The sequence below is a fragment of the Puma concolor genome, chromosome B4, assembly GCF_028749965.1.
Source record: "Puma concolor isolate L17-30 chromosome B4, mPumCon1.1.hap2, whole genome shotgun sequence".
Classification (NCBI taxonomy): domain Eukaryota; kingdom Metazoa; phylum Chordata; class Mammalia; order Carnivora; family Felidae; genus Puma; species Puma concolor.
This window is the reverse complement of record NC_141673.1, coordinates 11,783,145-11,809,166: the sequence shown is the minus strand read 5'-3', so window position 1 is coordinate 11,809,166 and position 26,022 is coordinate 11,783,145. Positions and strand designations below refer to the sequence as shown.

Sequence of the window (26,022 nt, the reverse complement as noted above, 5' to 3'; positions counted from 1 at the left end):
CCATTTTGGGGCCGAGCAGGCTCGGTGATGACCAAGCCGTCACCTACAGTGGTGGCCCTGAACCAGGACGACCGTGTCCACCCCGTGTTTGGCGAAGCCTAGACATTTTCGTCACGTCTAGGGAGAGTGCTGCTGACCCCTGGTGGGCAGAAGCCAGGAGTGCTGCTAAACATCCCACAAAGCACATGACGGTCCCGGGCGACGCACGTGGTCCAGCCCACAAGGTCAGGAGCACAGAGGCGAGGTGGCCCTGCCCCACAGCGCTGACCTGTGCCGAGCACCAGGCTTCGCAAGCTCATTTAATACACGTCACCGTGCACGACAGCGGTTACTTATTTCCCAGATGAGGCTCAGAGATGTTGACTGGCCCAAAGTCACACTACTTAACGAGTGACAGAGTTCTAGTTTAAACTCCAGAGTCGAGGCACACTGCTGGGTGAGTCACTAGACAAGAAGTGCCCCCCACCCCCCGTCCCACTCCCTGGGCTGCCCAGCTCCTCAGCCTAGACAGAAGCATCTCCACCTGTCCGGCACCTTTCCGTGCAGGTGCTCCCCTCACCTTGCCTGCGTAGTGGATGATGCAGAAATCAGCTTTGTCCTTCAGTTGCTTGGGCTTCTGGAACTTGGGGTGGGTGCCCTGCTCCTGTACCACCTTCTCCACGAAGCTCTTGTCGGTGGCTTTGGGGAACCAGCATTCCTCATCCAGCAGGGCCAGGATGCCAGGGGGACCAGCCTGGAAAATGCAGAGCATCACACAGGTGAAGCCTGACCTGGCGAGTGCACCCTACCCCTGCCCTCCCGGGAAGGCAAAGGTCAGTATTCAGAAGCCCCAGAATCTCAACAGAAGGTAGACAGCGTGTGCCCTCACACTCAGGGTAAAAGAAGCATTAGCAAAACTTGATTCAAGAGTTCTAGGTTAGGGGTGCCTGGGTGGTTCATCCGGTTAAGTGTCCGACTTCAGCTCAGGTCATGATCTCACGGTTTATGAGTTTGAGCCCCGTATCAGACTGTTGGCTGTCAGCACAGAGCCCGCTTGGGATCCTCTGTCTCCTTCTATCTCTGCCCCTTCTCCCCCCTCTCCCTCCCTTCCTCTCTCTCTCTCTCTCTCTCTCTCTCTCAAAAATAAACATTAAAAAAAAAAAGCGTTCTAATTTAAAAAGAAACTTCTGGGGTCTAGTCTGTGGTTGACACACCTCAGCCAGATGATCCATCACGGAGTTTCTCCAACCTAGTGCACTGGAAATCCCCGGTAGGTCTGATGGACGTGTGCCATGACCGCATGCCCAGAGGCTGTCCTCACAGGTGCCTCTGCCCCTGGAGTCACCCCGAGACACCGCACCACAGGCTGTGTCTGCACCACTATGTGGTGAGATGCAACACTTAGGTCAAGTCCTCCAAGGAAGCCCCAAGTACACTCAGTTGATAAAATCAGAAAGCGGACTCAAACACCATGGAGACTGGCTGACAAGACTCAAAGCCAGATGGGATCTTGTTCATTGGAAAACTCGACTGATTCAAAAAAACAAAACAAAAAAAACAAAAAAACCCCAACTCATCACAAAAGTAAATTGCTTCACGTTAGGATCGTGGGGTCTTTTAACCCCTGCTCCCCGCCTTGACCAGTGGTTTCAAATGCACCAACTTCTTCCTAGGCTTTTCCAACTACTTAGCAGTTCAGCGTAACTCTGGTCTACACATTTTCAGTAGCCCAGGACTCCGAGAAGATGTGGGTTCATTCAGCACTTTAACCCCATCAGGAGGGAATACAGACAAAGAAACAGCTCAGACTCCATTAAAGAGCACACCCTGTCCAACCTAGACCCCAAGGGCACCTGGCAAGAACTTTCACTCTGAAGTGAAGGAAGAGGGGCAGCTCTCTGGTCACCACCATCCACCAGCAGCCAACGCTCTGGGGCGGGAGCTCTGGTGCTGAGCTAGTCCTGAGGGGGGCAGACGGCGCTTCAGCACCTGTACGGGGAACAGCACTCCACGCCCTGGGTCTGCACAACCTACGCTGCCGCAGAAGCATCCGTGGATAGGATGTTACGACCTAAATAAAACCAAGCCTGTTTCCTTAAGACAAAGGCTTGTCGCGCCCGCCCCTTAGGTAAACACTGGGTGGTCTTCTGGGACCGAAGCACCAGCCGCATCCCCACCTGGTCGGCAGCTGGGCGAGGGTCCCAGGCCGCAGGTCTGAGCCCATGACCTTATTCTTGCAGGTGACACCGCCAGGGAGAGGAACCGGACACGCCCCCCTCCCAGCCCCCACGGCTAACACGGCGTGTCCTCGTGAGGGGACGAGGGACCAGCCGGGCCTGAGGTCTGGCTCTTACCGGCTTCTCGATGAGGTCGATGCAGGGCTGCAGGTCGAGGCCGAAGTCGATGAAGTTCCACTCGATGCCCTCGCGCTGGTACTCCTCCTGCTCCAGGATGAACATCGTGTGGTTGAAGAGCTGCTGCAGCTTCTCGTTGGTGTAGTTGATGCACAGCTGCTCGAACGAGTTGAGCTGCAAGGAGGAGGCCACGTCAGAGGGCTGCCCGCCCGCCACAGAGCCGCAGCGCCTCGGGAAGGAGGGGACGGGTGTTGAGCACCTCAGCGCTGGCCCCGGGGAGCCCGGATGGGCGGGCGCCTTCCCTCCTCAAACCCAGAGCGGGGGCTCCTGTGGACCTTTCTAGCAGCCTAGCAGAACCTCTCTCAGAACGACGTTTGAAAATGAATAAAACAGTTTGCGAAGGAAAGAAGTCCTGTTGAAATGCAATTACCCAAGTACCGTGACATACTAATGACATACATAACAAGCACAGGCTGTGGGCGTCCTAACTTGCAACATTTTGAAGCGGATGAACATAAATGATGTTACAACGTCCCCACAGCAACTGCTGTGATGTGCAAACATCTGATTTCCACCGGAGACAGACCCCAAGCGCTGCTCAGGCAACTGTGGTTTCGATATGTTGCTCAACTCACAATAAAAAAGAAATGCATCCCTTCAGTGACACGTTAGTGAAAAATAAAGAGATAATTCCCCACCCCCGCCTCCCAAAGCTCACGGCCTCTCCGAGATGTGCCATGGACCCCAGGTTAAGAACGTCTGATCTACTGTAATTATCATTTTTATCCTACCAGACTTCAGTCTTCATGGGCAGAGACGGTGTTTTATCCCAACGCCCAATAAATAGTTGCTGGAAGAGTAAAATCTCAGAAAGCATCTGCCCACGAACAGAAGGGCAGCTACACGGTCCCGCTCTCTCTAGCCCTGCTGCTTGGGGGTGGGCATGCTTATTTAAACTTAAGATACACCCCACTGATGTCCCCTGCCTCCATGTGAGGCAGGAGGTGGCCTGCTCAGATTCCTGTTGGGGCCACAGGAAAGAAGACGCCCGGCCAGGGAGAAGGTGGCCAAGGAGGCACGAGGGAGGAGCTCACATCAAAGATCTCGAAGCCAGCGATGTCCAGGATCCCGATGAAAGAGGCGCCCTGCCTCTTGGTCTTGTCCAGAGCCTTGTTGATCCGCAGCACCAGCCAGCGGAACATTCGCTCATAGGTGGCCTTGGCCAAGGCCTCGATGGCAAAGTCAGCCTGGTGGGGGAAGGGAGGGGACACACCCCGGGGGACAGAGCGTCAGGTCCAGGAGCCTTTAAACCTGGTAACCCTTTGCTCCAGGAAACTCACCTGCAGGGATCTGCCCCGGAGAAACAGCCCCCAGGATGCAAAAAAAGCTTCACACACAAGTATGTTCACTACAATGTTATTTATAATAACCAAAAGTTGAAACAGCCTATGTACCCAGCAATGAGGCACAGCATCAAGTACTTAGATATTTGCAAAAACCTTTCTAAAATAGATGGGGATTGGGGCGCCTGGGTGGCTCAGTCAGTTGAGCGCCCGACTTCAGCTCAAGTCATGATCTCACGGTTCGTGCGTTTGAGCCCCACCTGGGCTCTCTGCTGTCAGTGCAGAGCCCGCTTTGGATCCTCTGTCCCTCCCCTGCTTATGCTCTCTCTCGAAAATAAATAATAAAAAACATTAAAATAAAAAATAAAATAAAAAGTGGGGACATACTGAGGTATCTACAGAAAAAATGATAAGACGTGTGAGGTTCCCTTCAAATAATGTGCGAAGGGGGGATGGGGGAATAAGGTTAATGATGAGCCAAGACTGGCCGGGAGTCAGTGACTCGACGCTGCCCGAGCAATGGGCACACGGGGCTCAGTACCCTGTTCTATTGTGCAAATGCTTGAACAGGGTGACAGCTAAGTTTTAGAAAGAAAAAAGCCTTGCAGGAAATAAAGAGCTGCCCGATAACTGTCACTGGCTAGGACTGTGATCGTTTCTTCTTTGCTCTAGACTTTTCTATATTTTCAGCATCTGCGGTATTCATGCAGTAGTTTCATCGTGGAAAAATAAAGGTTCTTTAATGATTACGGAAATGGGGGCACCTGCATGGCTCAGTTGGTTGAGCGTCTGACATCAGCTCAGGTCACAATCTCCCTGCTCGTGGGGTCTAGCCCCACATCAGGCCCTCTGCTGTCAGCACGGAGCCCGGAGCCTGCTTTGGATCCTCTGTCCCCCTCTGTCCGTGTCCCTTCCCTGCTTGTGAATGTGCTCTGTCTCTCAAAATAAATAAACATTAAAAAAAAAAAGAAGAAGAGGGGTGCCTGGGTGGTTCAGTCGGTTGCGCGCCCAACTCCGGCTCAGGTCATGATCTCACAGCCTGTGAGTTCGAGCCCCGCGTCGGGCTCTGTGCTGACAGCTCGCAGTTCGCAGCCTGGAGCCTGCTCCGTGCTGAGTCTGTCTCTGTGTCCCTGCCCCTCCCTCGCGTGTGCGCACACGCTCTCTCTCTCAAATATAAATAAACATTAAAAAAAATTTTTTTTTAATTATCAGGGAAATGAACAGTTAGTGACAACTGTGGTCTTTTCGGAACAATGTTCTTGGCTGTGGTGGGATGGCTCTGTACCAGTGATGGTGAGAGAGCCACCAGAGTGGGGCTACAGCGGACGGCACCCTTAGGGAAGAGCGAACTTGAGAGCATTTTTGGGAGATGGCACCACCCGCGCCGACAGAGGGGCCTGGCGGGGCGGGAGCTGGGCTCCCGGGGGAGGCTGCGGCTGAGGGACATCGCTGCCGTCTCTCACCACGCACGACAAGACAGCAGGCGGTGGAGAGCCAGCTTCTGGGCCCGGGCTTGGAGGGCGGCTGCCGCCGTCCTGCACCTGAACGAGCTGTGCTAGAGACACAGCAGGTTCCCGTTTCACTCTCTACCAGGACGGGACTTGCCTCCGCACCCGCCGACCGATTGGCCTCGACGTCGCCCAGGCGCAAAGAGGCGCAACTAGTAAAGATCCTTCCTGAGCGAGGGGCCTCGGGCGGCACACAGACACCCCGAGGCCAGTTTTCTCATGTTCTCACGGAGGGTACACACCACCTTGCTCCCTGAGCTGCGGTGAGGGCTGAATGAGGCACCTGGCCAGGCGCCTGGCACAACAGTGGCCCAGGGCAGGCCCCAGAGAGGCCACCGCAACGAGCCTGCTAAGGAAGCGCCCCCCCCACACACCCACCCCCCCCAAGCCCCCCCGCCCCAGCCAGGGGGCGTACCTCTTCCTTAGTCTGAGCCTCCTGCATGAACGCCCCCCAAGGCCCCCCACCTCCTCCTCCCCCCACCCCGGCCACAGGGCGTACCTGTTCCTTAGTCTGTGCCTTCTGGACGTAGTCCCGTCCCACCTTGATGCGCGGGGTGAGGATTCCTCTGGTGAAATCTGTCACGTTGATCCCCAGGAGATGGGACACTTTTTGGGCGGCTGGTATTTTCCGAAGAGTAAGGAAGGGAAGGTAGAGAAGTTTTAATTAACCCCAAGAGAACGGGTCCCTCTGCTGGAGCACGAGGTGGTGGCTGAACAATCATCACGGGGACGACCGGCTCGGGGCCCCTCCGCAGCAGGGCACGGAGTCCTCGGCTCCCCTGTTAGACCCAGCAGCCATGGCGACCTGCACCCTCACCAGCCACGAGCGGCCAGGAGGCACCCATCCTACCTGGGGGCCCAGCACCGGTTCCTTCGCACAACCTCAGCCACACAGTACAAGAGTGCATCCCGCCCAGGGACAGGACTGCGAGGAGCCGGCCCCGATCCCGCTAAGGGGCACAACGGCACACATCCCGCAGAAACGCCTGTTACGCCCAGACACCCACGTGTTCAGTCTTTTCAGAAGCCCCTCAGAAGGGCACATTAAGGCTGATCGCTTAAGTGGGGCCGTTTGCAGGACTCAGGGGGACAGCGGTGGCCGAGGCGTTTCATGGTCCTGACGTGTTCACGGGTAAGGCGCGCACTGAGACGGAGAGGCCGCCGACATCGCTGTTTTAACTGGGACAACTGGTTTGGCCTCCACGACAAAAGAGGGAAGCCCTGGTCCATATGATCAAGGGGTTTTCTAACTCATTCTGATGCCGCCTCCCCGAAAAAGCACTAGGGTCACGTTCACATACAGTTTACAAAGAACCCGAAGTGATAGCCAGGCAGAGATACACAGGAGACGAACAACGGAGGACGGTCTGGAATTTCTACCAGACTTCTCCTGAGCAAATCCAAGCCCAGACACCAGGCCCCACATTCCAGGTGAGGCGCCCACGGGTGTTACCTGTGTTGTCAGGCATGGATGCCTGGTCGGTGTTACGCTCCTTCTTGAAGACGATGTTGCCGAGCTGAAGAACTCCCGAGATGACCCTCAGCAAGCCTTGGGGTGCAACCAAAGGCAGCTCAGAACCAGGCAGGGATTGGAATAAGCCCCTGGGTGGAGGCAGCCGCTCCCCTCCCTGGGGGGCGTGGACAGGACAAGCCACATGGTGGGCACAGCCCCCCTGCAGGGCTCACGGTCAGGGCCTCGGGCAGACCTCGGCTTGGGCAGCCCTATGCTTAGATCCAAGCTCTGTTAAAACTCCTAAAACTTCTAAATCTGGGCCAAGGACGTGCCTCTGGCCCAAGGGCCCACTGCCTGTTTTTATAAGTAAAGTTTTATCGCACAACATTGTACCCACCGTTTGCATATTATCTGTCGCTGAGCCAAGGTGGCTCCGACCCTCACGTTAGAGAACAGGGTGTGTTCTCCCTGTCCCCCACTCTTTCGAAAACAAAGCCTGAAGGCCTCTTTGCCCTCTTTCTGGGGAAACAGGAAGACACAGGCATGCTCCACACTTCACCAACGCAAAGATCCTGGCCCCTTTCCGACGAAGCAGGAATATTCCCCTCTCAGCAAATGCAAGGACCGGAGCAGGTAAGCACCCGTCCTTTGTACTCCTGTGCAGAAATGCCTGTGGTACCACTGGGAACAGACAACCCTGACACTCAGATACGAGGTACTGCTTCATGCCCACTCGAGGCCTTCCTCCTAGCCTCCACAGGACTCCCCGAGAGCCAGAGCCAACAGGAAGCGCTCCCCGGGCCCGTCAGCTGCCCCGTGCCTCCTAGGGCGCGATGACCAGCCTCCTGCCTCCCCTCCCTCCCCCACAGGAGGGCCAGCCTTGTACCCATTTGTTCCTCTTCTGGGATGCCCATAATCCTCATGGCCTCCATGGTCTCCTGGAACATGTCCTTGTCCTGCTGCCCTGGGATGGTGACGTGCCCGTTGGACAGGAAGCGGTATTTGTTGTATGGCTCCAACAGGAGATCGGCTGTAAGGAGGGTCAGTGAGGGGCTGTAACCAGGGTTCAAGTCAGCACTGGGGCCTCAGAGGTTTGGGAGGATGGGAGGCACCCCTAAGCCCCGAAGTACCCCCCAGAACCACGGAGCAGCCAGGAATGCCCTCTCCCCAGCGTGAGACTGACATTCACGTAGCCCCCAAGAGCGTCAGCGCCCCGTGATTCACAGAGGCAGGCTCGACCGCCCTGACTTTTCTCTGGCGTGCTCAAGTCAGAAGGCCGAGGCCTCGGAAGGCTGGCGTTTTCGTTTCCCAAGCGGAACATGTGGCCCGACCAGGGCCCGCAGCCCGCGTGCCAGGATGCCGGCCCATACTCACTCTTCAGGTGCTCTCCAGCCCCAGACAGGAGGTAGTAGAAGATGTGGAAGGTCCGTTCCTCCTTGGCTTGGCGGATAGCACGAGATTTCTCCAAAAGATCTTGGCAAACATTAAGGAACTGCGCAAGCAAGCGGGACGGAAGGCCACTCCCACCAGCCCCGCCCCCATCAAAAGTGACTGAACTTTGCCAGGCAGAAAATGGCAAAATCGAACAAAAGCCAACTAAATCGGCTCCTTCCGGGGGCACAGCCTGTCCAAAAGCAGCTCTCGCACTTGGGAGCCCTGTCTGGGTAAAGAGCCCCCTCTCACAAGGGGCTGGAGCACAGAATGGTCCCACCAGCAAGGCTACGATGCCTGTGCCAGGGAGAAATGAAGGAGCATCCACTCGAACCCTGCCCCTCTGGGAACCACACTGGAGGGTCTTCTGTCGTCCCATCCCTTTCGAAGCAGAACTCTGTCCTGCCAGTAAAGAAAAACCTGAGCTCGGGGTTGGGTGTTCCATGAGCTTCTCCAGGTACTCTTCCTGAAGCCACAGGTAAGGTGTCCTAACAGGCCCGTAAGGAGGAAGCTGCTGGAATCAGGAGGCAGCTTCCTCTCCATCAAAGTCTTGTCCCTCCCCTCTAGACGTGGGACTCCAGGCCCAGGACTCCTCTCCATCAAGGTCTTGTCCCTCCAGACAAGGTCTCGTTTCCAGACCAAGGATACAAGTCTCAATGTTGGCTCCCACGATGTAGCCATTGACATCAAAGTTAATGCGAATGAATTTGCCCTAAGGAGAGACAGATAAAGAGAATCAGAAGCCCGGTCCTCCAGTTTCTAGCTCCTGCGGTATAGCCCGAAGGGGGAAAATCAAGAGACTGTGCCCATGTCGGAGGCCAGGGGCCCGTGCAGTGCACTGCATGGATACTCAGGACTCAGCGCTGTGCTGCTTAAAGCCTGGGCCAGGACAAGATCCAGAGATGCCCAAGTTCATCCGCTAAGGCACAGGAGTGCTCCTCGGTCCTCCATCTGGCTGTTGGCTACAACAGGACAAGGCGCGGGACCAGCAGGTAACTCCCCGCTGTCCCCCCTTCCCCCCCAGTTCTCTGCCACCTGGGCTGAAGCAGCCACGTGTGCAGGTCCCCACCAGCTGGAGCTCACCCCAGCCTACTCCCCGCCACAGGCCGGGAGGCAACCAGGTCCGAAGCTGCCTCACTTTCAGAGGTGAGAGCGGCAGCTGGAAGGCGACGTGTGCCAAAGCCGTGGGTGGGAGCCTGAGCCCCGCGAGCTGGGCATGGCCGGCCACTACTCACAAATCGGGAGGAGTTGTCGTTCTTCACAGTCTTGGCGTTCCCGAAGGCCTCCAGGATGGGGTTGGCCTGCAGCAGCTGTCGCTCCAACTCGCCCTGGAAAGGAACCCGGGGATGCGGTGAAGGCCAGGCAGTGGCTCAGGTCGTCGAACCTGCTCCGCCAGGCAGGGGGGCCAGTGGCAGAGCTGTGCCTACACGCCCAGCGCGCCAGGAACAGAGGGCGTTCCGGCCACGCCAATCGCAGCCTGGCCCCTGTGTCACTCGGGAGCGACCTTCCCGCCAGGTGTTGAACTTACGTCGCCGGACTGACCGATCAGCACCCCCAGGAAGGGAAGGTGGGTGGCTCCCCCCAGCTCGACTCTGGAGGACGCGTCAGGAAGCAGCACCATTTCTCCCCCTGCGCAGAGCCCCCCACCTCCCCCCCAAGGAACAACGGTTTCCCTCTGCCCTCTCTGCCCGATACCCGACAACATTTTTTCCCTTTTCACAGGACAAGGCGAGAAGGAATCAGCTCCATAAAAGACACCAGCTCATTTCATCCGTGTCCTGATAGACACGGCACTTTCCCTGCTGGACCCTGTCCCGCCACCTACCCACCCCCACAGACGTGCTTCCAGAGTGTCCAGTGCGTGAGCCGGGGATCAGTGAGGCCCACCACGGGTTCTAAACTGTTTATCGACAACACCAATAAACTCTACTTGTGGTCCCAAGCCACCCATGTGGCTGACACACCCTAAGCCTCCCTATCCCCGGATCCTCAGGACAGGCAAAACAGGGTGGCCCCGAGGTCATGCGGCTATCAACCGGCAAAGCGGGCGCCAACTCGCGTCTTCTCCGACAGGTGCCAGTCACCGCCCTGTCCCCCAGCCCTGCGTGGGGCTCTACCCCACCAGCCTAGATCAATTTTGGAAGCAGCCATCACCTTCCCAGCAGGCCAGGCAGTAACGGACGCTGGCTGCGGAAAATTCGGCCCTTAATACCTGGGATCTCTCTAGGGGGAAAGAACATCACACAGGGGCCAGGCCGGCTTTTGTATTTATTAGCAAGGCTGGACTCCGGCCAGGATTTTACGGGAACGGCTGCCCGTGAGTGATGAAAAGGAAAACTTGAAGTAGCAGGAGCTCCCGGGAGAGTCGTGAGGTTCAGCCTTCCAGGCGCACCTGCTGCTGACGAGACTCGTCTGCAGAGCACTGAGCCAGGGGCTGGAAGGGACCGGGGCAGACTCTCCTACTCCAGCAGCCCGTCCTCGGCCAGGGCTCCCCCCCACCCCCACCCCACCGGACACCAGGGAGTCTTTGGTTTTCACACCACACGGATTAAGTGAAGGAGGGTCAGTGGAGCCACGCTGAGGAGCAGGGATCAAATCCACCGCACGGGCTGAACATGTGTGCTTGGCACCAGCCGTCGCGGGACACCGGGCCCCTGCCCACAGGGCTCGCGCGAGCCTGCGAAGTCAGCGGAGGCAGACCACGGGGTCCAATTTGGAGGAGCGCCGCTCCCCCACCCACTAAGACGCTCCTCGCAGAGCACGGGCCGGGCCACTAGGCTGGCTGGGCCACTCCCGCTCCTGTTTCCGCAGACCGATGGGACCACGGTCCCCACCAGAGCCTGCCGCCTGCCCTGGCTTGGGAGCCTCGCTAAGGTCTCTGTTGTGGGACCACACGCTGCTGCCGTGGCACGTGGGCCCACTCGGCCAACTAGGGGGCAGCCACTTCAGATTCCGGAGCCGAACTCCGTGCAGACAATGGTGGTGGCTAACCTATGGGTTTTTCCTTATTGACCCATAGCCGGGCACGGAAGAGACCTTTATTTCTCAATAAAATCTGCACGTGACCATGACCTTATGAGGTTCTGTCGGTAACATATGCTCTAGGTCTAGAATTAACCCATCCAGTTTCTGAAGGGCTTCACTGGCTGGTGTTTCTGCCAGTGGTCTCCAACTAGTATATAAACAACAGAGGGAGGAAGAGGAAGACGGCCGAAGATCACGGCTCAGCCTAGGGAAGTCTACCTGGAAAGTCCCTGCCCCCCCCACCCCCCCCCACGCCCCCACGCTGTGCCTCGCCAACCAGCAGCCCCGGCCGGAGCCCGGCCCTCCCGTGGGCTTCGTGAGGTCGGGGCGCTCCGGTGGGCAGCCTTGGGAGAAGCATCTGGGTCACTGCAAGGGAGAGCTGTCGCCCAGAGTGTGCCGTGACAGGCTCCAGAATACGAGAGCCATAAACCAAGTTCAAGTGTCTCGTGCCCCAGCTGTGTGTGGAAAATCACTGTACAGCTTTAGGCAAGGAATTCCACTAAACTGTCAGCGGCCTTTACAACTGAGGGCCTGAGCAGTAATCGGAAGCCAGAGGCAACCTATTCAATCTCTCCACTTGGGGACAGAGTGGTCTGTCACACACTGTGACTGGAGACATAGGATGTGACAAGTTTGTTCCCCCTCATCACCCCTCCCTCCAGCAGGCCGTCTCCTCCGAGCGGGGCGCCCAGGGCCTGCCGTCCCCCCTCTGCAGCTGGAGTCCCAGACACAAGCCCCACGCGTCTATGTTCTGACTCTGTAACTGCGGTCCTATCCCCCATCCTCCAGGGCAGGGACTCCAAGGTCACCCTCCAGAGACCCAGGCACATACTAGACATTCAATGAATAGTTGGGAAATGGATTTTATGGCAAATTCAGAGACGGAAAACCACAGCTAGAGGATTCCTAGCCTCGCGGCTCTGTTTTTGAAATAGGCCTCCTAAAGAGAATGGAAAATGGGGGTTGGAGACAGGGAGCAAGAGAAACTTTATTAGTTTCTAAATATAACTCCTGACGCCCCACGGAAAAAGATTTAGAATGTCTTGAGCAGTTTGGCACATGAAAAGTTACTTTTGGTTCGATTCCAGAAGACTGTACCCATTAGGACATTCAGGACACACCCCAGGTCTGCATGCAACAGACACACACCGCTACTTACTTCCACACGCTGCTCACGGCTCCCCGTGAGCCCCCCGTGGGGCAAGGGGCAGCCACGGAGAGACGGCGCAGTCCCCCCTGATGGCTTGAGGGGACACCACGGGCACTTGGAATTCACAAGGAAGCCTAAGAGTGTGTGCTTAAGAGAAAGGCGAGAGAGCACCACCCGGGCATGCTTAGGACTGATCATCCCCAACCCTGGGACACTCCAGTGTGGGGCCTTCCGGGTGCTGCTTCTGACTGGCACAGTGCTGGCAGGTGGCGGGGGGGGGGGGGGAGGGGGGGAGAGGAGAGGGGACGGCCACTCCATCTGGTCCAGACACCGAGCACGTGGGGCTCCGGGACAGCAGATTCCCATTCCGCCGGACCTCGGTCGGGGTTCTGCACCGGGGCCTTACAGCTGCCGTGGGCACAGGGAGCTCTGGGCACGACCAGAGTTTCCGAGAACGGCTCCGGCGATGGGGCCCGTACCCGCTCTGCGGGGGCTGTCATTTCAGAGTGCACGAGAGGTCACCGCGTGTCACACCCAGCCCCTCCTCCCAAGACAGTCAGTGAGCCGAGCCTACGAGGACAGGTCTAGCCGCAGAAGGTGACAACGGTGTGGAGTGAAAAGCTGCTCAGGAGAAAAGACATAAATCAAGGGCACACGATGGGCAGAACACGCATTCCTGGTGCAGAACGTGCAGTAAACGTGCAAGCTCACCTAGTGAGGACACTGCTGGGTTCGACCATAATCCATCAAGAGGGAGGGGGAGAAAAAGGGAAGTGAGATGACTTTCTAGTTGCCCTTTCTCTCTTCACTGGGGGACCGTCCACCCAGAGGCATTTCAACAGCAGGGTGAGGAGGCAGGGGCTCAAAAGCTGGCCTGCCAGAGAGGCTCCAAGTCTCCGACAACTTGAGAACCGAGTTTGGGAATCTCTAATTAGCCGTAAACGCCAGGAGCGCCGCTTCGCAAAGCCTGGGGGTCTCCAGTGTCCACAGCCACTCAGAAAGTTAGGAGGCCGGGGGAGAAGGGGGCTGGCTACCACCGGACCCGCTCCCCAGACGGCCGAGCTGCCGCCTCCCGGGAAAGAGGGTCCGGCCTCTGCTTCGATCCCCCAAACGCTCCGAACTACGAATCGTGAGATGCTCTTCCTCAGGGAGGAAGGCCCGCGCTCACCTGGTCCTTCTTGCTCTTGTGTGAGGAGGCCACGTGAGCCAGGTACTGAATGACTTTCTTGGTGTTCTCCGTCTTGCCGGCTCCAGACTCACCCCTGCCAAGAGAGCCAAGAAAGTTCTCAGGGGGGACGCGGCCAAAGCCTTGAAGCGCAACGCACCCGGGCCACCGCCTCCCGTTCCGCTAGGTGTCAGTGAGGGACCCAACCCCTTGCGGCAGGAGGGGGAACAGGCGAATAAATGCTGAGTTCTGGAATCCTCACTCCGGCCGCTTCCCATGGGCCTCGGGAGGCCCGACAGCAGACCACCCGGACCCGCTGCCCGGCCTGGGAACCTGGGAGGCTTGCTGTCACAAAGTCTCAGGATCGGCTCTGGGCAGCTGTTGTCTCATGGGCCAAAGGCACTTACACGTGTCCCTTCGAAACCACTTGAAGGAATGCTCTGTACCATCAACTCCCCCCACAGTGGGGTTTATTTATCTCCTCAGTAAGTGCCGGGGGCCAGGGCGAGCAGCCCCGGTGTCTGCTTCAAAGCAGGTAAAGAAAGCCACCGTTCAGAGCTAGAAGGAATGTGCTCTGGAGGCACCCACCAGTTCCCAACTGTGCTCTGTGGAGAAGATTCCTGTTTCTCTCTGCTACGGACCTCCCCGCACGGTACGAGGAAGCGGAAGGGGAGTCCACGTCTGGCCCCGAAACTAAGCTTATCTGTGCCACGGGACTGCTGAGCGGCTAACCTGGGGCCTGGAGGTCCATCCCATGGGGAAAGGGCAGGGGCCCGACTGGGAGCAGAGCTCAGCAGCCTGGGTCTCGGCAGGAGTCCGCACAGCAAGGACAAGCCAGGGGGTGACACGAGGCCCCGCCACCCGGGCAGAAACACTTACGTGCACAGAATGGACTGGTCCTCTCGGTCTGAAACAAAGAAGACATCAGGTTAACTTCTGCCGGATACAAAAGCCTCCCTGTCAGGCTTCTGAAGAGCTGCCCCTTCCCCAGGAGCAGAAGGTCTCGGCCGCTGCCCTTGCGGAGGGCCCCGCACGCCAGCCGGCATCCACCCACCCGATGCCCCACTCGGACGGGTGCAGTGTCGCCGGGCGTCTGCCCCTCCCCTCCCCCCACCACTCCGGGAGCTCAGCCTGCCCAGCCTCACTGCCCGGCCCCACCCCCCCAGGAAACCACCTCCGAGAAAGCCCATCTCCAGAGAGCTCCCCAGGAGTCTGCTGCACCGAGGGCGGAGGGGAGGCCTGCCCTGTTACGCTGACCCTTGGGGCGGGGGCCGTAGAAATAAGGCCCGGCAACGTCGGTAAGGCGGCTGGGTGCGGGCCGGGCACACCAGGCTGGGGCACAGGGCCGCCTCTGCCGCGGGGTGTGTGGGACCTCCGACCCGTGCACGGGCTCCCGGAGCCCCCGCCTCCTCCCGTGACAGGGAGACAAGCACCCGTGCACAGGGGCAGCAGTGCCGGGTCTGGCACGTGGGAGTGCTCAGCGAGCTGGTTCAAGGGCAGCTCGGAAGGAACGCAAACATGTCAGAATCACAGCTTCTGACCGGCGTCTGGGACAACCTGGGCTTCTAGGCCTGGCCGTCGGGAACTTTCTACGACCGTCCCCAGCTGTGACTCCCTTAGCAAGTAAGGATACACCAGCTCGCGCCCCTTGTGTGCGGGAGGAACAGTACCGACCACGCTTTGAAAGTGAAGTCTGACAGAAATGCTGGAAGGCGTCTGGGCTGACCTGGTTCAGGGCGGGATGTCCAACCCTAAGCAATGGCTGAGAAGACAAACTCATGTTTTTCCCCTTTTCACCCGACCCTGCGTAATCCCCTCAACTCCCTGAGGTCAAATCCGACTGATATGTGAGCTACCTTGAGGTCTGTAAATCCCAAGTCTCGGTTTCCTTATCCATAGAGTAACTATGCTACTAACTCCCTGACAGGATTAGCGTGGAAAACAGAAGTAACACATGTAACGGATGGACCGGCACGTCAATAGGACGAGCTCCGCAAATGGCCGCTATCTACTTCCCCATCGCGAAGTGGGAGTCCTTAATGAGGAGGAACAGAGGACTGCTAGTCAAGCCCCAGTAGAAAAGCACTGGCTGAGGAGTCTCAGAGGAGGACCAGCCACAATCAGAATTCGCGGTGCTGCACAGAAACCAGCGCTGGTGGTCTGGAAGGACACGCTCACTGGCTGCCACTGGCCGGCCAGGGCCCTGCAGGATGGGACGACGGGAGAGTGACTCATGGCTCACTGTGTTCACGGCCTCAGGAGACGGCTTTAGCTGTTCAACAGCAACAGACACCGCTCAGCTAGGTCACCTGCCTCCTGGCAAGGAGAGCCTCCAACGTGCCCAATCTCGGCGCGTATGCGTTCACACACGTCTCCGGCCCTTGTCTGTGGGTCTCTCGGGAGGGAAAGAGGACAACCAGACAGAGAGAGGCAAGAATAAGCCTCCCACCCAACACAAACAGCAGCGCCCCCCCCCCCCCGCAGCCCTCCCTCTGGCCCCCTAGCAAACATCAACAGTGTGGGGGTGCAAGGGAACTCAGCCAGGCACCTCCACCCACACACCCCACACCCTGCTCACCACTGGGCACCTTCTCAGAGCAGCCCCTGGTCTCAACTTTCCCACCAAACGAGGTCCTTCAAGATCGACCTCAAGACCACGCAGCAAGGGCCCAGGGAGCCTCTGCAGGGTCTCCGGAAGATGGGGGGGGGGGGGGGGCGGGCAGGGAGGGAGCAGGGGCTAAGGGCTGGGGAGGACAGGGAAGTCCCCAGCACCCGCCCCCTGAGGACAGCGTGGCCACCAGCAAGGTCTGAGCAAACCCGGCTGTGATCCCAGGCCCTGGCGCCCCCACCCCCACCCCCTCACATCCCTGTGGGGCCAGCCCCCGCCGCGGACACGTTCAGTCACTGCTCCACAACTGGGCAAGAATATACCTGCGCGGGCTGGCAAGTCGTAAGGCAGCAGCGGCCGACGCTACCATAAAAGGAAACATCCCCATCCCTTCCAGAAGGAACCGTTTTCCCAGGGCTGCCCAGGCCCCGTCCCTGGGATGGCTAGAATTCCTCTGATTGTGTGTCAGATGCTGAGCTGCCGAACAACAGGAAGCAGAGCCCGCAAACACACACACGTGCAGACACACAGCCGCGCAGAGCCGTGGACAGGCTGTGTGCGGGCCCATGCACTCGCGGGCACGCGCACACCCACGCCCGTGGACACACAGGTACGGACGTGGGTGTGCGTGAACACGAACGCAGATGCGCACACGGGTGGCACGCACAGAGGCCTGAACATGCTTCAATTCCCGATTCTGGACCCAAACGCTAGGCGGCCTCCATGCACTTCACCTCCTCCAGGCCTTCCTCTCCTGACCCTTCACCCCCAATCCCTGAAGCACCACTGTCAACACGGCCCGCAAGGACACACTCCAATGCTCTCATTTTATAAAGAAGTCTGGATCCGCTTTGCCAGAATACTCTTTTGGGCAAACGCTTTTGCAGAGAAAAACTGATGGAGGCCTCTCTCGTCTCCTCAGCTCTGGTCTCTACCCCGTGGGGCCCCAAACCCACCTGCCTGCAGTGAAAGGACACCATGGCCCCGTAAGTCTGGAAAGGTCTTTTCAGTTCCTACAGTGGGTTTGGGTCTGTTATCTTGCGGCCTCACAGGAGGAGGCAGGGGACAAGGCGGGCACTGTCCCTGGTTTGCGTGTGTTTTTTCTCCTAGTGCTTCTGGATTTGTTCCTCAGCTCGGAAGCTCTTCTGGGTACGGGGATGGTTAGAATTCTCAGCAACCAGGAAGCTCTCTGCCTCAGTTTACTCGGCCAGACCCCCCGTGCATTCCAGCGGGGACCCTCCTTAACACCCACTCCGTAAGACCTTCCCCACAAGGTAACCTCGTGGCACACAGACACTCCAGAATTCAGGCTGCTGTGTTTTTGTTTGACTGTTTATTTATTTTTGAGAGAGAGACAGAGACAGAGACAGAGACAGAGACAGAGCATGAGCAAGGAAGGGGCCGAGAGGGAGGGAGGCACAGAATCCAAAGCAGGCTCCAGGCTCTGAGCAGTCAGCACAGAGCCCAATGTGGGGCTCACAGTCATGAACCACGAGATCATGACCTGAACCGAGGTGTGACACTTAACTAACTGAGCCACCCAGGCACCCTCAGGCCGCTCTGCTGTGATTGAAGTCCTTATCTGGGCCTATAGGGACTGAAGGCTTATTTGAAAACACCCTTCCTTCTGCCACACCAGGAGGAGGCAGGCAGACAGAAAGACGACAGGAACCCTATGGCCCAGAACCAGGCGAGTGCACCCATCAGAGGCAATCCAGTTCTGAGAAACAGGTTCCCTGCAGGGATGAAGGCATCAGCCTGACTGTGGCCCCTAACCTCTCCTGCCCAGCCCCTAACTTGGTGGGGGTTAGGTAGAGATGGGATTATAAAACCTCTCTCTAGTGGTTTTCAACTCTTTAAGAGCAACTTGCTCTCAGATAAACTCTTGAATTTCCAACTTGAAGAACGGGAGATAAACACCAGAGCTGCCTCGGTGGTGGAGACAGGGCTCCTTAGAGCACACTTAGACAACCACTACCTGTGTGTCTGGAGCACTGACAGAAGAGAGAGGACAGCGTTCTGATTTCCACTCTGTACTCTCCCTAGAGATGCCTGGCCCCTTGACCTCTCGGAATCGGAGGCCAGGGCCTCACCAGCAGGGCTGCTCTAAGGACTGAATGACATGGGTGCCTGAAGCACGTGGTACAGCACAGACGCCTGGAAACGTTGTCCTTAATAACCCCAGGCCCTTTGCACCTCCCCTGTGCACCCTCCACAGAACAACCACAAAAAAGGTTTTAAGTTACATGTTCACTGATGGGGCCATTCCCTTTCCCGATTTTATTTGAAACCCAAAATGCCCTGAGGCCTTTCAGAGGTGATACAGGCCTCCAGCCCGGGACAGGTGTTTCCAGCCGGCTCAGGAGGCCCAGCTCAGGTGGGAGGAGGGGAAACCTGACCACAGGTATTTCACCCCAGGTACAGACTTCTGCTAGGGGCTTTATCGCTCACTTCCTCACTGAGAGGAGCTGCGATTCTTGTCCATAAAAGGCCACAAGGCTCGCAGAGTGGTGACATCAGCCCCGACAGGAAGTACACAAGGAAGAGAACGGGCCTGCTTCACCAACAGCCGCTGCCGGGACTGACTCATCAAACGCTCACTGAGCTAAGGGCTCCCGAGGGCCGGTTGCTCTCGGGGGGCACACCTGAGGAACGCCCTGCCCTCGGGACCCGTCTTCAGATCAACCAGGCTTCTAGAGCAGTGGAGATGGGCCAAGAAAAAGGAAAACGAAGGGCAGTGTCAGGTCGGGTGCACACCAGTGTGGGGCGACCCGTGACAAGCAGGCCTAAACTTTCCCCCACCGAGGCATGTGCCCATCACGAAAACCGCAGAGAGACCCCAGGGTGGCTCACGGTGCGAACCCTGCAGAGTGTCGCCCGGGAACAAAGTGCAAAGGCCTGCACTCCGGGGTCGGTTCTCTCAAGAGCCCCGTGGAGTGTCGGGCTCTCGTGGGCCACAGGGCAAAGCTTTCGCCAAGTATGAAACGTGGAGACACCTGTGGGTTCAGGCTCAGAACTTGGGGGCTGGGAAGGCCCCGGGGAACATCTGGCTCAAACAAGTCCGTTCAGAGGGCAGGACACCGAGTCCCGGAAACCCTCCTACGTTGTCAAAGGCATGCAAGCTGGGCCACGAAGCCGGGCCTCCGGGTGTCCGGTTCTTCCCTGTGGATGCTTCCTACAGGGCAGGCCGCTCGGCCACCAGCAACGCTGCAGAGCAGGAGCCGTCTGCTTTCTCAGAAAGGGTTCCGGGGGCCTTACAGACCCACCTGGTACTTTCTCCAAAGCCAGACCCATTCACCCGGGTTGCAGGTGCTTGGGAGGCAAGGAGAGAGGTGAGAAAGGCAGAATGATGCTCCACGTCGACACGGGCCGCAGGCCGATGCTGAGCCTCAGGCCCCGTGTGTCGTGGAGCCTCTGGCAGACCGCCCGCCTCGCCGCCCGCAGCCAGGGACTCCCAAGCACACAGCACGGTAGGTGCCAACGGTCTCGCCAAGGCACGCGGGTAGGTCCAGACCAGGAAGATGCCAGGTCAGCAGCAACCTCGGCCAGAAAGCAGCTGGATGCGGCCCAGTGTCTCCACCCACACACTCCCCCAGGCGCGGCTGTGTCCGAACCCCCGCCGAGTAGGCCCAGGTCTGTCGTTGCGGGAGGCCGAGAACGGGCGCCTCCCCCATCAGGCACCTTCGATAATTAGAAAGAAGCCCCAGGGACCGCACTTAACGTTCACCATGGTAGAGGGCAGGCCAGGCCCCAAACAAGTCCTCTTTCGGCCGAAAGGCACCTAGCTGCTCACACCGGTGACTCCCGGGGTGCGGGCAGACCTGCTAGAAGCCACTGCTGGTCGTTGGGACACCTTGTCCCTGGGCGGGGCTGGGAGTGTGGGGCGGCTGCTGAGACAGCCCTGGCAGGTCTGTCAGGGTGGAAGGAAATTCGAACGTCACACGTGAGTGCCGACATCTCACAGCAAATGCCACCTGGCCGCCCAGAGAGACCGTGTCCCAAACGCTGGAAGGCCAGCCTGCCTTGCTCTTAAACAATGTTCCTTCCCCTCAGGGCAAAGGAGAGACAGGCAGGGGGGCTGGGCTAGGCCCACTAGAGCCCCAGGTCACAGCTCCACTGTCCAGGAGGGACGAAGGGAAACATGGGAGGGAAGGACAGTGGGGCACCAGGAATGAGGGACTTGGCCAGGCAAAGCTCAGGACCCACTTGGCCCCACATCAGAGCACAAACAGGCTTTCAGAAATGCCCTCGTGATGAGTGTCGTCAGGCTTGGTGGAGGACAGCAGGAACACGGGTGCTGGGAGGCGAGCGGCTATAGCACGTGGAGCTGCGCCCCGAAGAAGCCAGTGGCCCCGGTCGCCTCGAGAAGGGGCCATCCAACGAAATGAAAGGCGTGTCGGTAACTGTCAGGCCAGAATTTGCTCCTGGGGCCTGGCCTCTGTCCTTGGCTTTCAGCTTAGTGTGTCTGTGGACCAGCAAAGGGTGGGGACCGGATCTTCATCGAGTCCCCAAGTCTGGCTGGAATGACGGCCTCAGCCCCGGCCAGAGCTGCCTGTTGGCCAAAAGAACATCAAGGGTCCTCAGAGTTCGTGGCAAAGGTGGCCACCGGGCCCACAGCCTCGGTCAAGACCAAAGGAGTTTGACGGAAGCCACTTAGAGAATCCTGACTTTCACGCCGGCACCCTTTCAGCTCTGTTACTCTGTAGTTTTAGAGACTTTGTCCTGTTCTCATCAGACAGCTTCATTCCTGAAATCAGGCAGGGCAAGGAAAGCAACCCATTCCTCTGAACACACGGACGATCAGTCCTGACCTACCGGAACACGACTCTGCTGGAGTCTGAGCCAGAACTGGACAGAGCAAGAAACACAGCCGGTAAGCGGCATTCACAGGCTGAGAGGAGGGGCGTGTCCAGGGAGGCTAAAAGCACAAAGCTCCTGGGCCATTACAGACTTTGCAGGTGCCTTCTGGTTGTTCGTCTGTGGGCTGGAGAGGGGTAGTGACGGATACACTGAGCCACGCTTTGGACCACCCTCAAAATTTCAGGTTCCCGGAGGGCACCTCCTTCTCGCCTCCTACTGCAGATGGCCCAGAGCAAACCCCAGCGGACCCACTGGGTTAGATTCAAAGCCAAACAAAAAAGTAAGCCTAAATAAAGCCGAATCCTTGAAAAGGATCCACGAACCGCAGATTCCTCTTCTAGAAAGAACATTTTACAGAAATGGGACGGATAGGCACGACCACATTATAATTAAGCAGCCTCACTCTGAGGACCGGGCTCTCCTACTGGGGGACCCGACCAAGCAGCCTCCTGCGAGGGGCTGTAGAACAGCACCTCACCCCCACCCCATCCAGGCTCAGTTGGGCCCAGGGTCGCTTGTCACAGCATGCCCCACCCCCGGGGTCCCCACCTTACGTCAACAGAGGATCCCTTTCAGCACTGCTGAAAAGAGCCACCTCTGAGTGCACAACGTTTTCCTGAAGCCCCGCCGAAGCCATGTCGACCCGCGGGCCTCCGGCTGCCCGCTGGGGGCCACGGACAAGACGGGCCAAGTCGGAGACCGCGTCTGCCCGCGCACGCCTGTGTGCTCTGCGGCCGCTGCTGGGAAGGTGGCTTTGACGAGTCACTTCCTATGCACACTGCTACCAGAGCCTGAACTCTCCCGAGTTGCTCTCGGAGGAGATTAAGAAGCCTGCCCTGGAGCGAGCATTTGGCGATCACCTCCGTTAAGCGAGTGGGAGTGTGGAGGGAAAGAATGCAGGACGTGGAGGGCAGAGACGGTGAAGTCAAAAACTGATTGCAGGCCAGGCCCCTCGTTTCATCCCCGCAAACCACCCCCCCCACCCCACGTACGTTTTCGTTGAGCCAAGAGGCAGACAAGAGGAGGAAGGCTCAGTGACAGCAGTCCCCCATCAGTCAGGAACCCAAATCGAGGGCAACCCCAGCCGCTCTTCTCCACACCACACCTCTGGCTCACAAGACGAGTTCCTCCTGAAGCTGAGGCTGCTGGCATGGGTGACCCGTGCCGCGTCTTGTGTCAAAGCCGCCCCCACCAGCCCCGCAGCCCTAAGGCGAGGCAAGGCTCCCTGCTCTGTGCTAGGCTCTCTCCCTCCTCCTCAAGTTCATTCACCTGCCTCTCGGGACCTCCTCCAGGTGGGCCCAAGTCTGGTGCACAGAGACCACCTGCGGGCAGGGGGCACGCGCCCGTGGGGAAGGCAACCACACGTGGGCACTCGGGGCCTGGCCCCAGACCTCCCTGCGGCTGGCGGGGGCCTCTGTGTGCACGGTAGTGCTTCTCTGGCAGGGCCCGAGCCCCCTGGCCGGCACGTTCCTGCTTAAGTGGAGTCATCCCATCTGTGGTTTCCTCGGCCGCCTGTCCCGGTGCGTGTGTTCACGGTCATGTTTCCCTGTCCCCGCGAAACACTTCCCCAGCGCCTCCCCCGCTTGGCGCTTTTTTCCCCTCAGAAAGGCCTCGGAAAGCAGAGAGTTCAACAGCAGCAGTTGGCAGAGAGAGTGTGGAGAAGGAACGAGGGCCTCCAGCCAGCCAGACACACAGAAGTCCTCCAAATGCCAGCCAGAGAGCGAGGGGCAATGGTGCCCCTGGGGGACAGGCACCGGGACGGGGGGGACGGAATCAGGAGGCCCTGGTCTCTGGCGCTGACTGGGCAAGTCAGTTAGCATTCATCTCTGGGCCTGTCCCTTCACCGGTGAATTACAGGGATCACACTCACATACGAAGACAGCGCTAGAATTCCACCCCTGGGTCACCCCGGAGGTCAGTCTGCCGCCGAGGGCGCTCGGACACCCGCCGGACACTCTGAGCAGCTGCTGGGGCACCAGCCGCTTCTCCGGGCAGCTTGAGAGGCAGAGGTGGGATTAGCCCAGAGCAAAGGGTTAAATAGTTCTCAGATTAGTTTAGGCCTGGAATGAAAGCAGACCCCACTGCCACTCCCCCAGACACGCTGGGAGCTCATTAAAATACCATGAAGTCACCGAAAGCGAACCGGACCTGGCATTCTACCTAATCGGCACAGAAGAGGTTTTCTGCTTTCGCTGGGGAGAGAGCTGCGCTCAAGTCAGATTCTTTCACTGGTCGGTTCTCCCCTAAGAACACGCACACAGCCTGACCCCCAGAGGGAGAGCCCGGAACGCCAGGTCCTGCCGGGAGCCCGGGGTGCCATTTCCCAACCCCATGGCGCCTTCAACAGGCCACGTGCTGCTCCTGCCCCGGGACGTGCCCTCATGCCCCACAGCGCTATCACCTGCCCAGCAAGGGGTTCATGCTCTCGTCCAGCGGCCCTTTACGGAATCCCGAGGACCAAGGACCGGCTCAATCCCTGAGGCAGGAAGAACCCATTCATGGCCACGGCAACATACGTGGAAAAGAAGCCAGGGTTGGGAGGGTGAACCGACCAAGTCACCGCAACTTTAATTAAACCCAAGGTCGAGGCTTAAAACAAACAGAACTGCCAGGCACGTCTGGGCTACACTGTAACCACTTGTTGACGCACACCTGCCAGCCTTTCCGCAGGAGCCGGCCTCCCCGGTCCCTCCCCGACCACCCCAGGCCTGGGTGGCCACACTTTCCCCTGAACTCCCAGGACACCTGCTGCAGCCGCGCAATCGGACACGGTGGCAGCTTGTCTTCTTCTACAGCCACGGCCCCAGATGTCTGCATGCAAACACATCCTATCCTTCCGCCTGGACTGCCAGGGTCTCCAGTGCCAGAGTAATGCACTAAACCTCTTGGTATTCCGGCACTTTCTACCTCCTCTCTCCACAGACTAATCCAGGGTGCCAAAGGCTGCCATGCCCCATCCTGTGCCCACGGCAGACAGCACTAATCAATCCCAGCAGCATCCCTTGGCATTGAGTCTTGGATCCTTGGCAAGGCGGAGGCACTACTGACCCACGGAAGCCGACACTCAATAAAACCACTCTGCAGGGCTCAGTCCGGTGGTTCCCAAGTGCAGGCAGTTTTGCCCCCCAGGGAACATCTAGTAGCAAAGTCTGGGGACGTTTCTGGTTGTCACAATGGAGAGGGAGGGTGCCGCTGGCATTTAGTACAAAGGGGCCGGGTTGCTGCTAGACATCTACAATGCACAGGACCAGCCCCCTACCCCCAGCAGAGAATTACCCGGCCCCAAAGTCAAGAGTTGCCAAGTTTGAGAAGCCCTGGCTCACTCTGACAAATAGGTAGGGTGACCATAGAATTTATCACCCAAACTGGGCTGCTCTTGAAAGTGAAAATGGACACCACTAATACTAACTGCGGGACAAGAGGCATACGATAGGACTGAGGCAAACCAGAGCGTTTAAGAGATGAAAGGCAGGGAGGTCCCGGGAACAGGCAAAGAGCTCATCTCATAAAAGTCCCCAGACAAAGCCACCAACTACCCTATTTTGCAGAATAAATGCTAGTATGTCATAAGCCACAGGCAGCTCAGGGAGGAAACCTTTTTCTAGTTCCTGTTTAGGGAAAAAGCAGAAAAGGAACTATCTGGCTGTGCCTTTTAAGAGGTGAGTAGCAGAGAACAACCCTGTTTTCCCCCAAACCCAGTGCCAAGGAGCTCATCTCAGAGCCCGCTGACCCCGAGGTACCACTGTCCATAATTGAGTCCTGTTAAGTAACTTCCTCTCTGCTCCAAGAACAAGAGACCTGTGGCTAACTGCTTGGCAGGTCAGCTGTGCCCAGCGAAAAGGGACTCGGAAATATTCTCAGTGGGTCACCGTGGGGGCTCAGGGCTGCAGCGAGTCCAGCATCACGCAGAAGGTGAGGGAAAACCTCTCAGACGGAGGGTTAGAAATTACGTGGGCCTGAACTCCCGCAGATCGTTAAAAAGAAGCACCAAGGCCCCTGTCTTCCTGGGCCCGCAGTGGATTGGCATCCCTGGTCTCCAAAGGATGAAACGCCCACCCACTTGCTCTCGTAATTTGGGAAGCCCCTCGCTTCCTATCAAGACCATTCTGTTAGGGCCAAAGCTTCCTGGTCAACATGAAGGAAAGCTCCAGCCTCCTGGACATCCCTTTCCGGTTTTCAATTATCTCCAACCTATGGAGCTGACTTGTGCTCCTCAATTTTTTTTTATTGCTGGATAAAAATTGGGCAAATCTCTTTAGGAAGGAGTCACGCAAGACATGGGAAGAAAGGCTGGGAGTCCAGTTCTAAGGATCCCCAGCTGCTGGTGCCACGTTCCACATCATGACATTGCCCTTGCCACAATGGCTTGCCCGAAAGTAAAGGAAGGCCACATGCTAGAAAACCGTTCAAATCCAGGATCCGGGTGTGGGAATGTGCCCTAATTCAGCAACGCAGAGCTCAGGAAGACTCTGGGGTGAACTTGCACTGGGCCAATTAAGACAGCTAGGAGAAAACTGACTCATAACCTCTAGAGACACAGACTCAGGCTCTTCTGGAATCTCACAGAATGTTCTCCCACCAGACTGCTTTAGTTAGCACTTTAAAACAGACATCCCACTTTAAAAGTAATGGGCTGGTTTCCCCAAGAAATGTTCATCGATGTAAACATAAGCCAAAGGCTAGGCCAAACTCGTACGTGCTGCAGAATGCATTGAGCTTGGCAATGAAATGCCTTCCCCACAACAACTATGTGTACGACACGAGACAGACCCGCGGGCCGCCCCTTCAAACCACTATGCCACAGATAAAGCTGCTAATACAGCAAGGTTCTCTATCACCACTGCCCAGCTTCGTGGCCAAGTTTAAAGGAAACAGGCAGGCGCGTGTATTCGGATTTGGAAAAGCACTATCAGTATGAGGTTTGGGAATACAGCCCGGCCTGGAAGTTGGGCTTGACTCAGAATGACATTGACATGCCGCCATAGGCCAAGCACCTGGCTAAGCTCGAGAATATAAAGGCAACATGGGCCCTGTCTGTGTCTAGGAGGGAAAAACAAGTCTGTGAGCACCTAAGTCAAATGAAGGATCACCAAATCTAGTCCAGACATCCTCCCTGGAGGGCAGGAATGCCTCAGTCTGGTCTTTCA

General features: G+C 57.8%; 1 protein-coding gene across 1 annotated transcript in view; it reads right to left on the bottom strand.

Annotated features, from left to right (window-relative positions):
- MYH9 (myosin heavy chain 9) overlaps window positions 1-26,022 on the bottom strand; it is a 93,223-nt gene that overhangs the window by 28,245 nt on the left and 38,956 nt on the right. The window contains exons 4-14 of the mRNA XM_086712376.1: window positions 14,287-14,314; window positions 13,411-13,504; window positions 9,304-9,396; window positions 8,717-8,780; window positions 8,012-8,110; window positions 7,524-7,667; window positions 6,638-6,733; window positions 5,684-5,802; window positions 3,428-3,580; window positions 2,334-2,507; window positions 560-733 (exon numbers count right to left, since the gene is read on the bottom strand). Of these exons, the coding sequence (XP_086568502.1) occupies window positions 560-733; window positions 2,334-2,507; window positions 3,428-3,580; window positions 5,684-5,802; window positions 6,638-6,733; window positions 7,524-7,667; window positions 8,012-8,110; window positions 8,717-8,780; window positions 9,304-9,396; window positions 13,411-13,504; window positions 14,287-14,314 (1,238 nt within the window). The remainder of the gene's footprint in view (window positions 1-559; window positions 734-2,333; window positions 2,508-3,427; window positions 3,581-5,683; window positions 5,803-6,637; window positions 6,734-7,523; window positions 7,668-8,011; window positions 8,111-8,716; window positions 8,781-9,303; window positions 9,397-13,410; window positions 13,505-14,286; window positions 14,315-26,022) is intronic.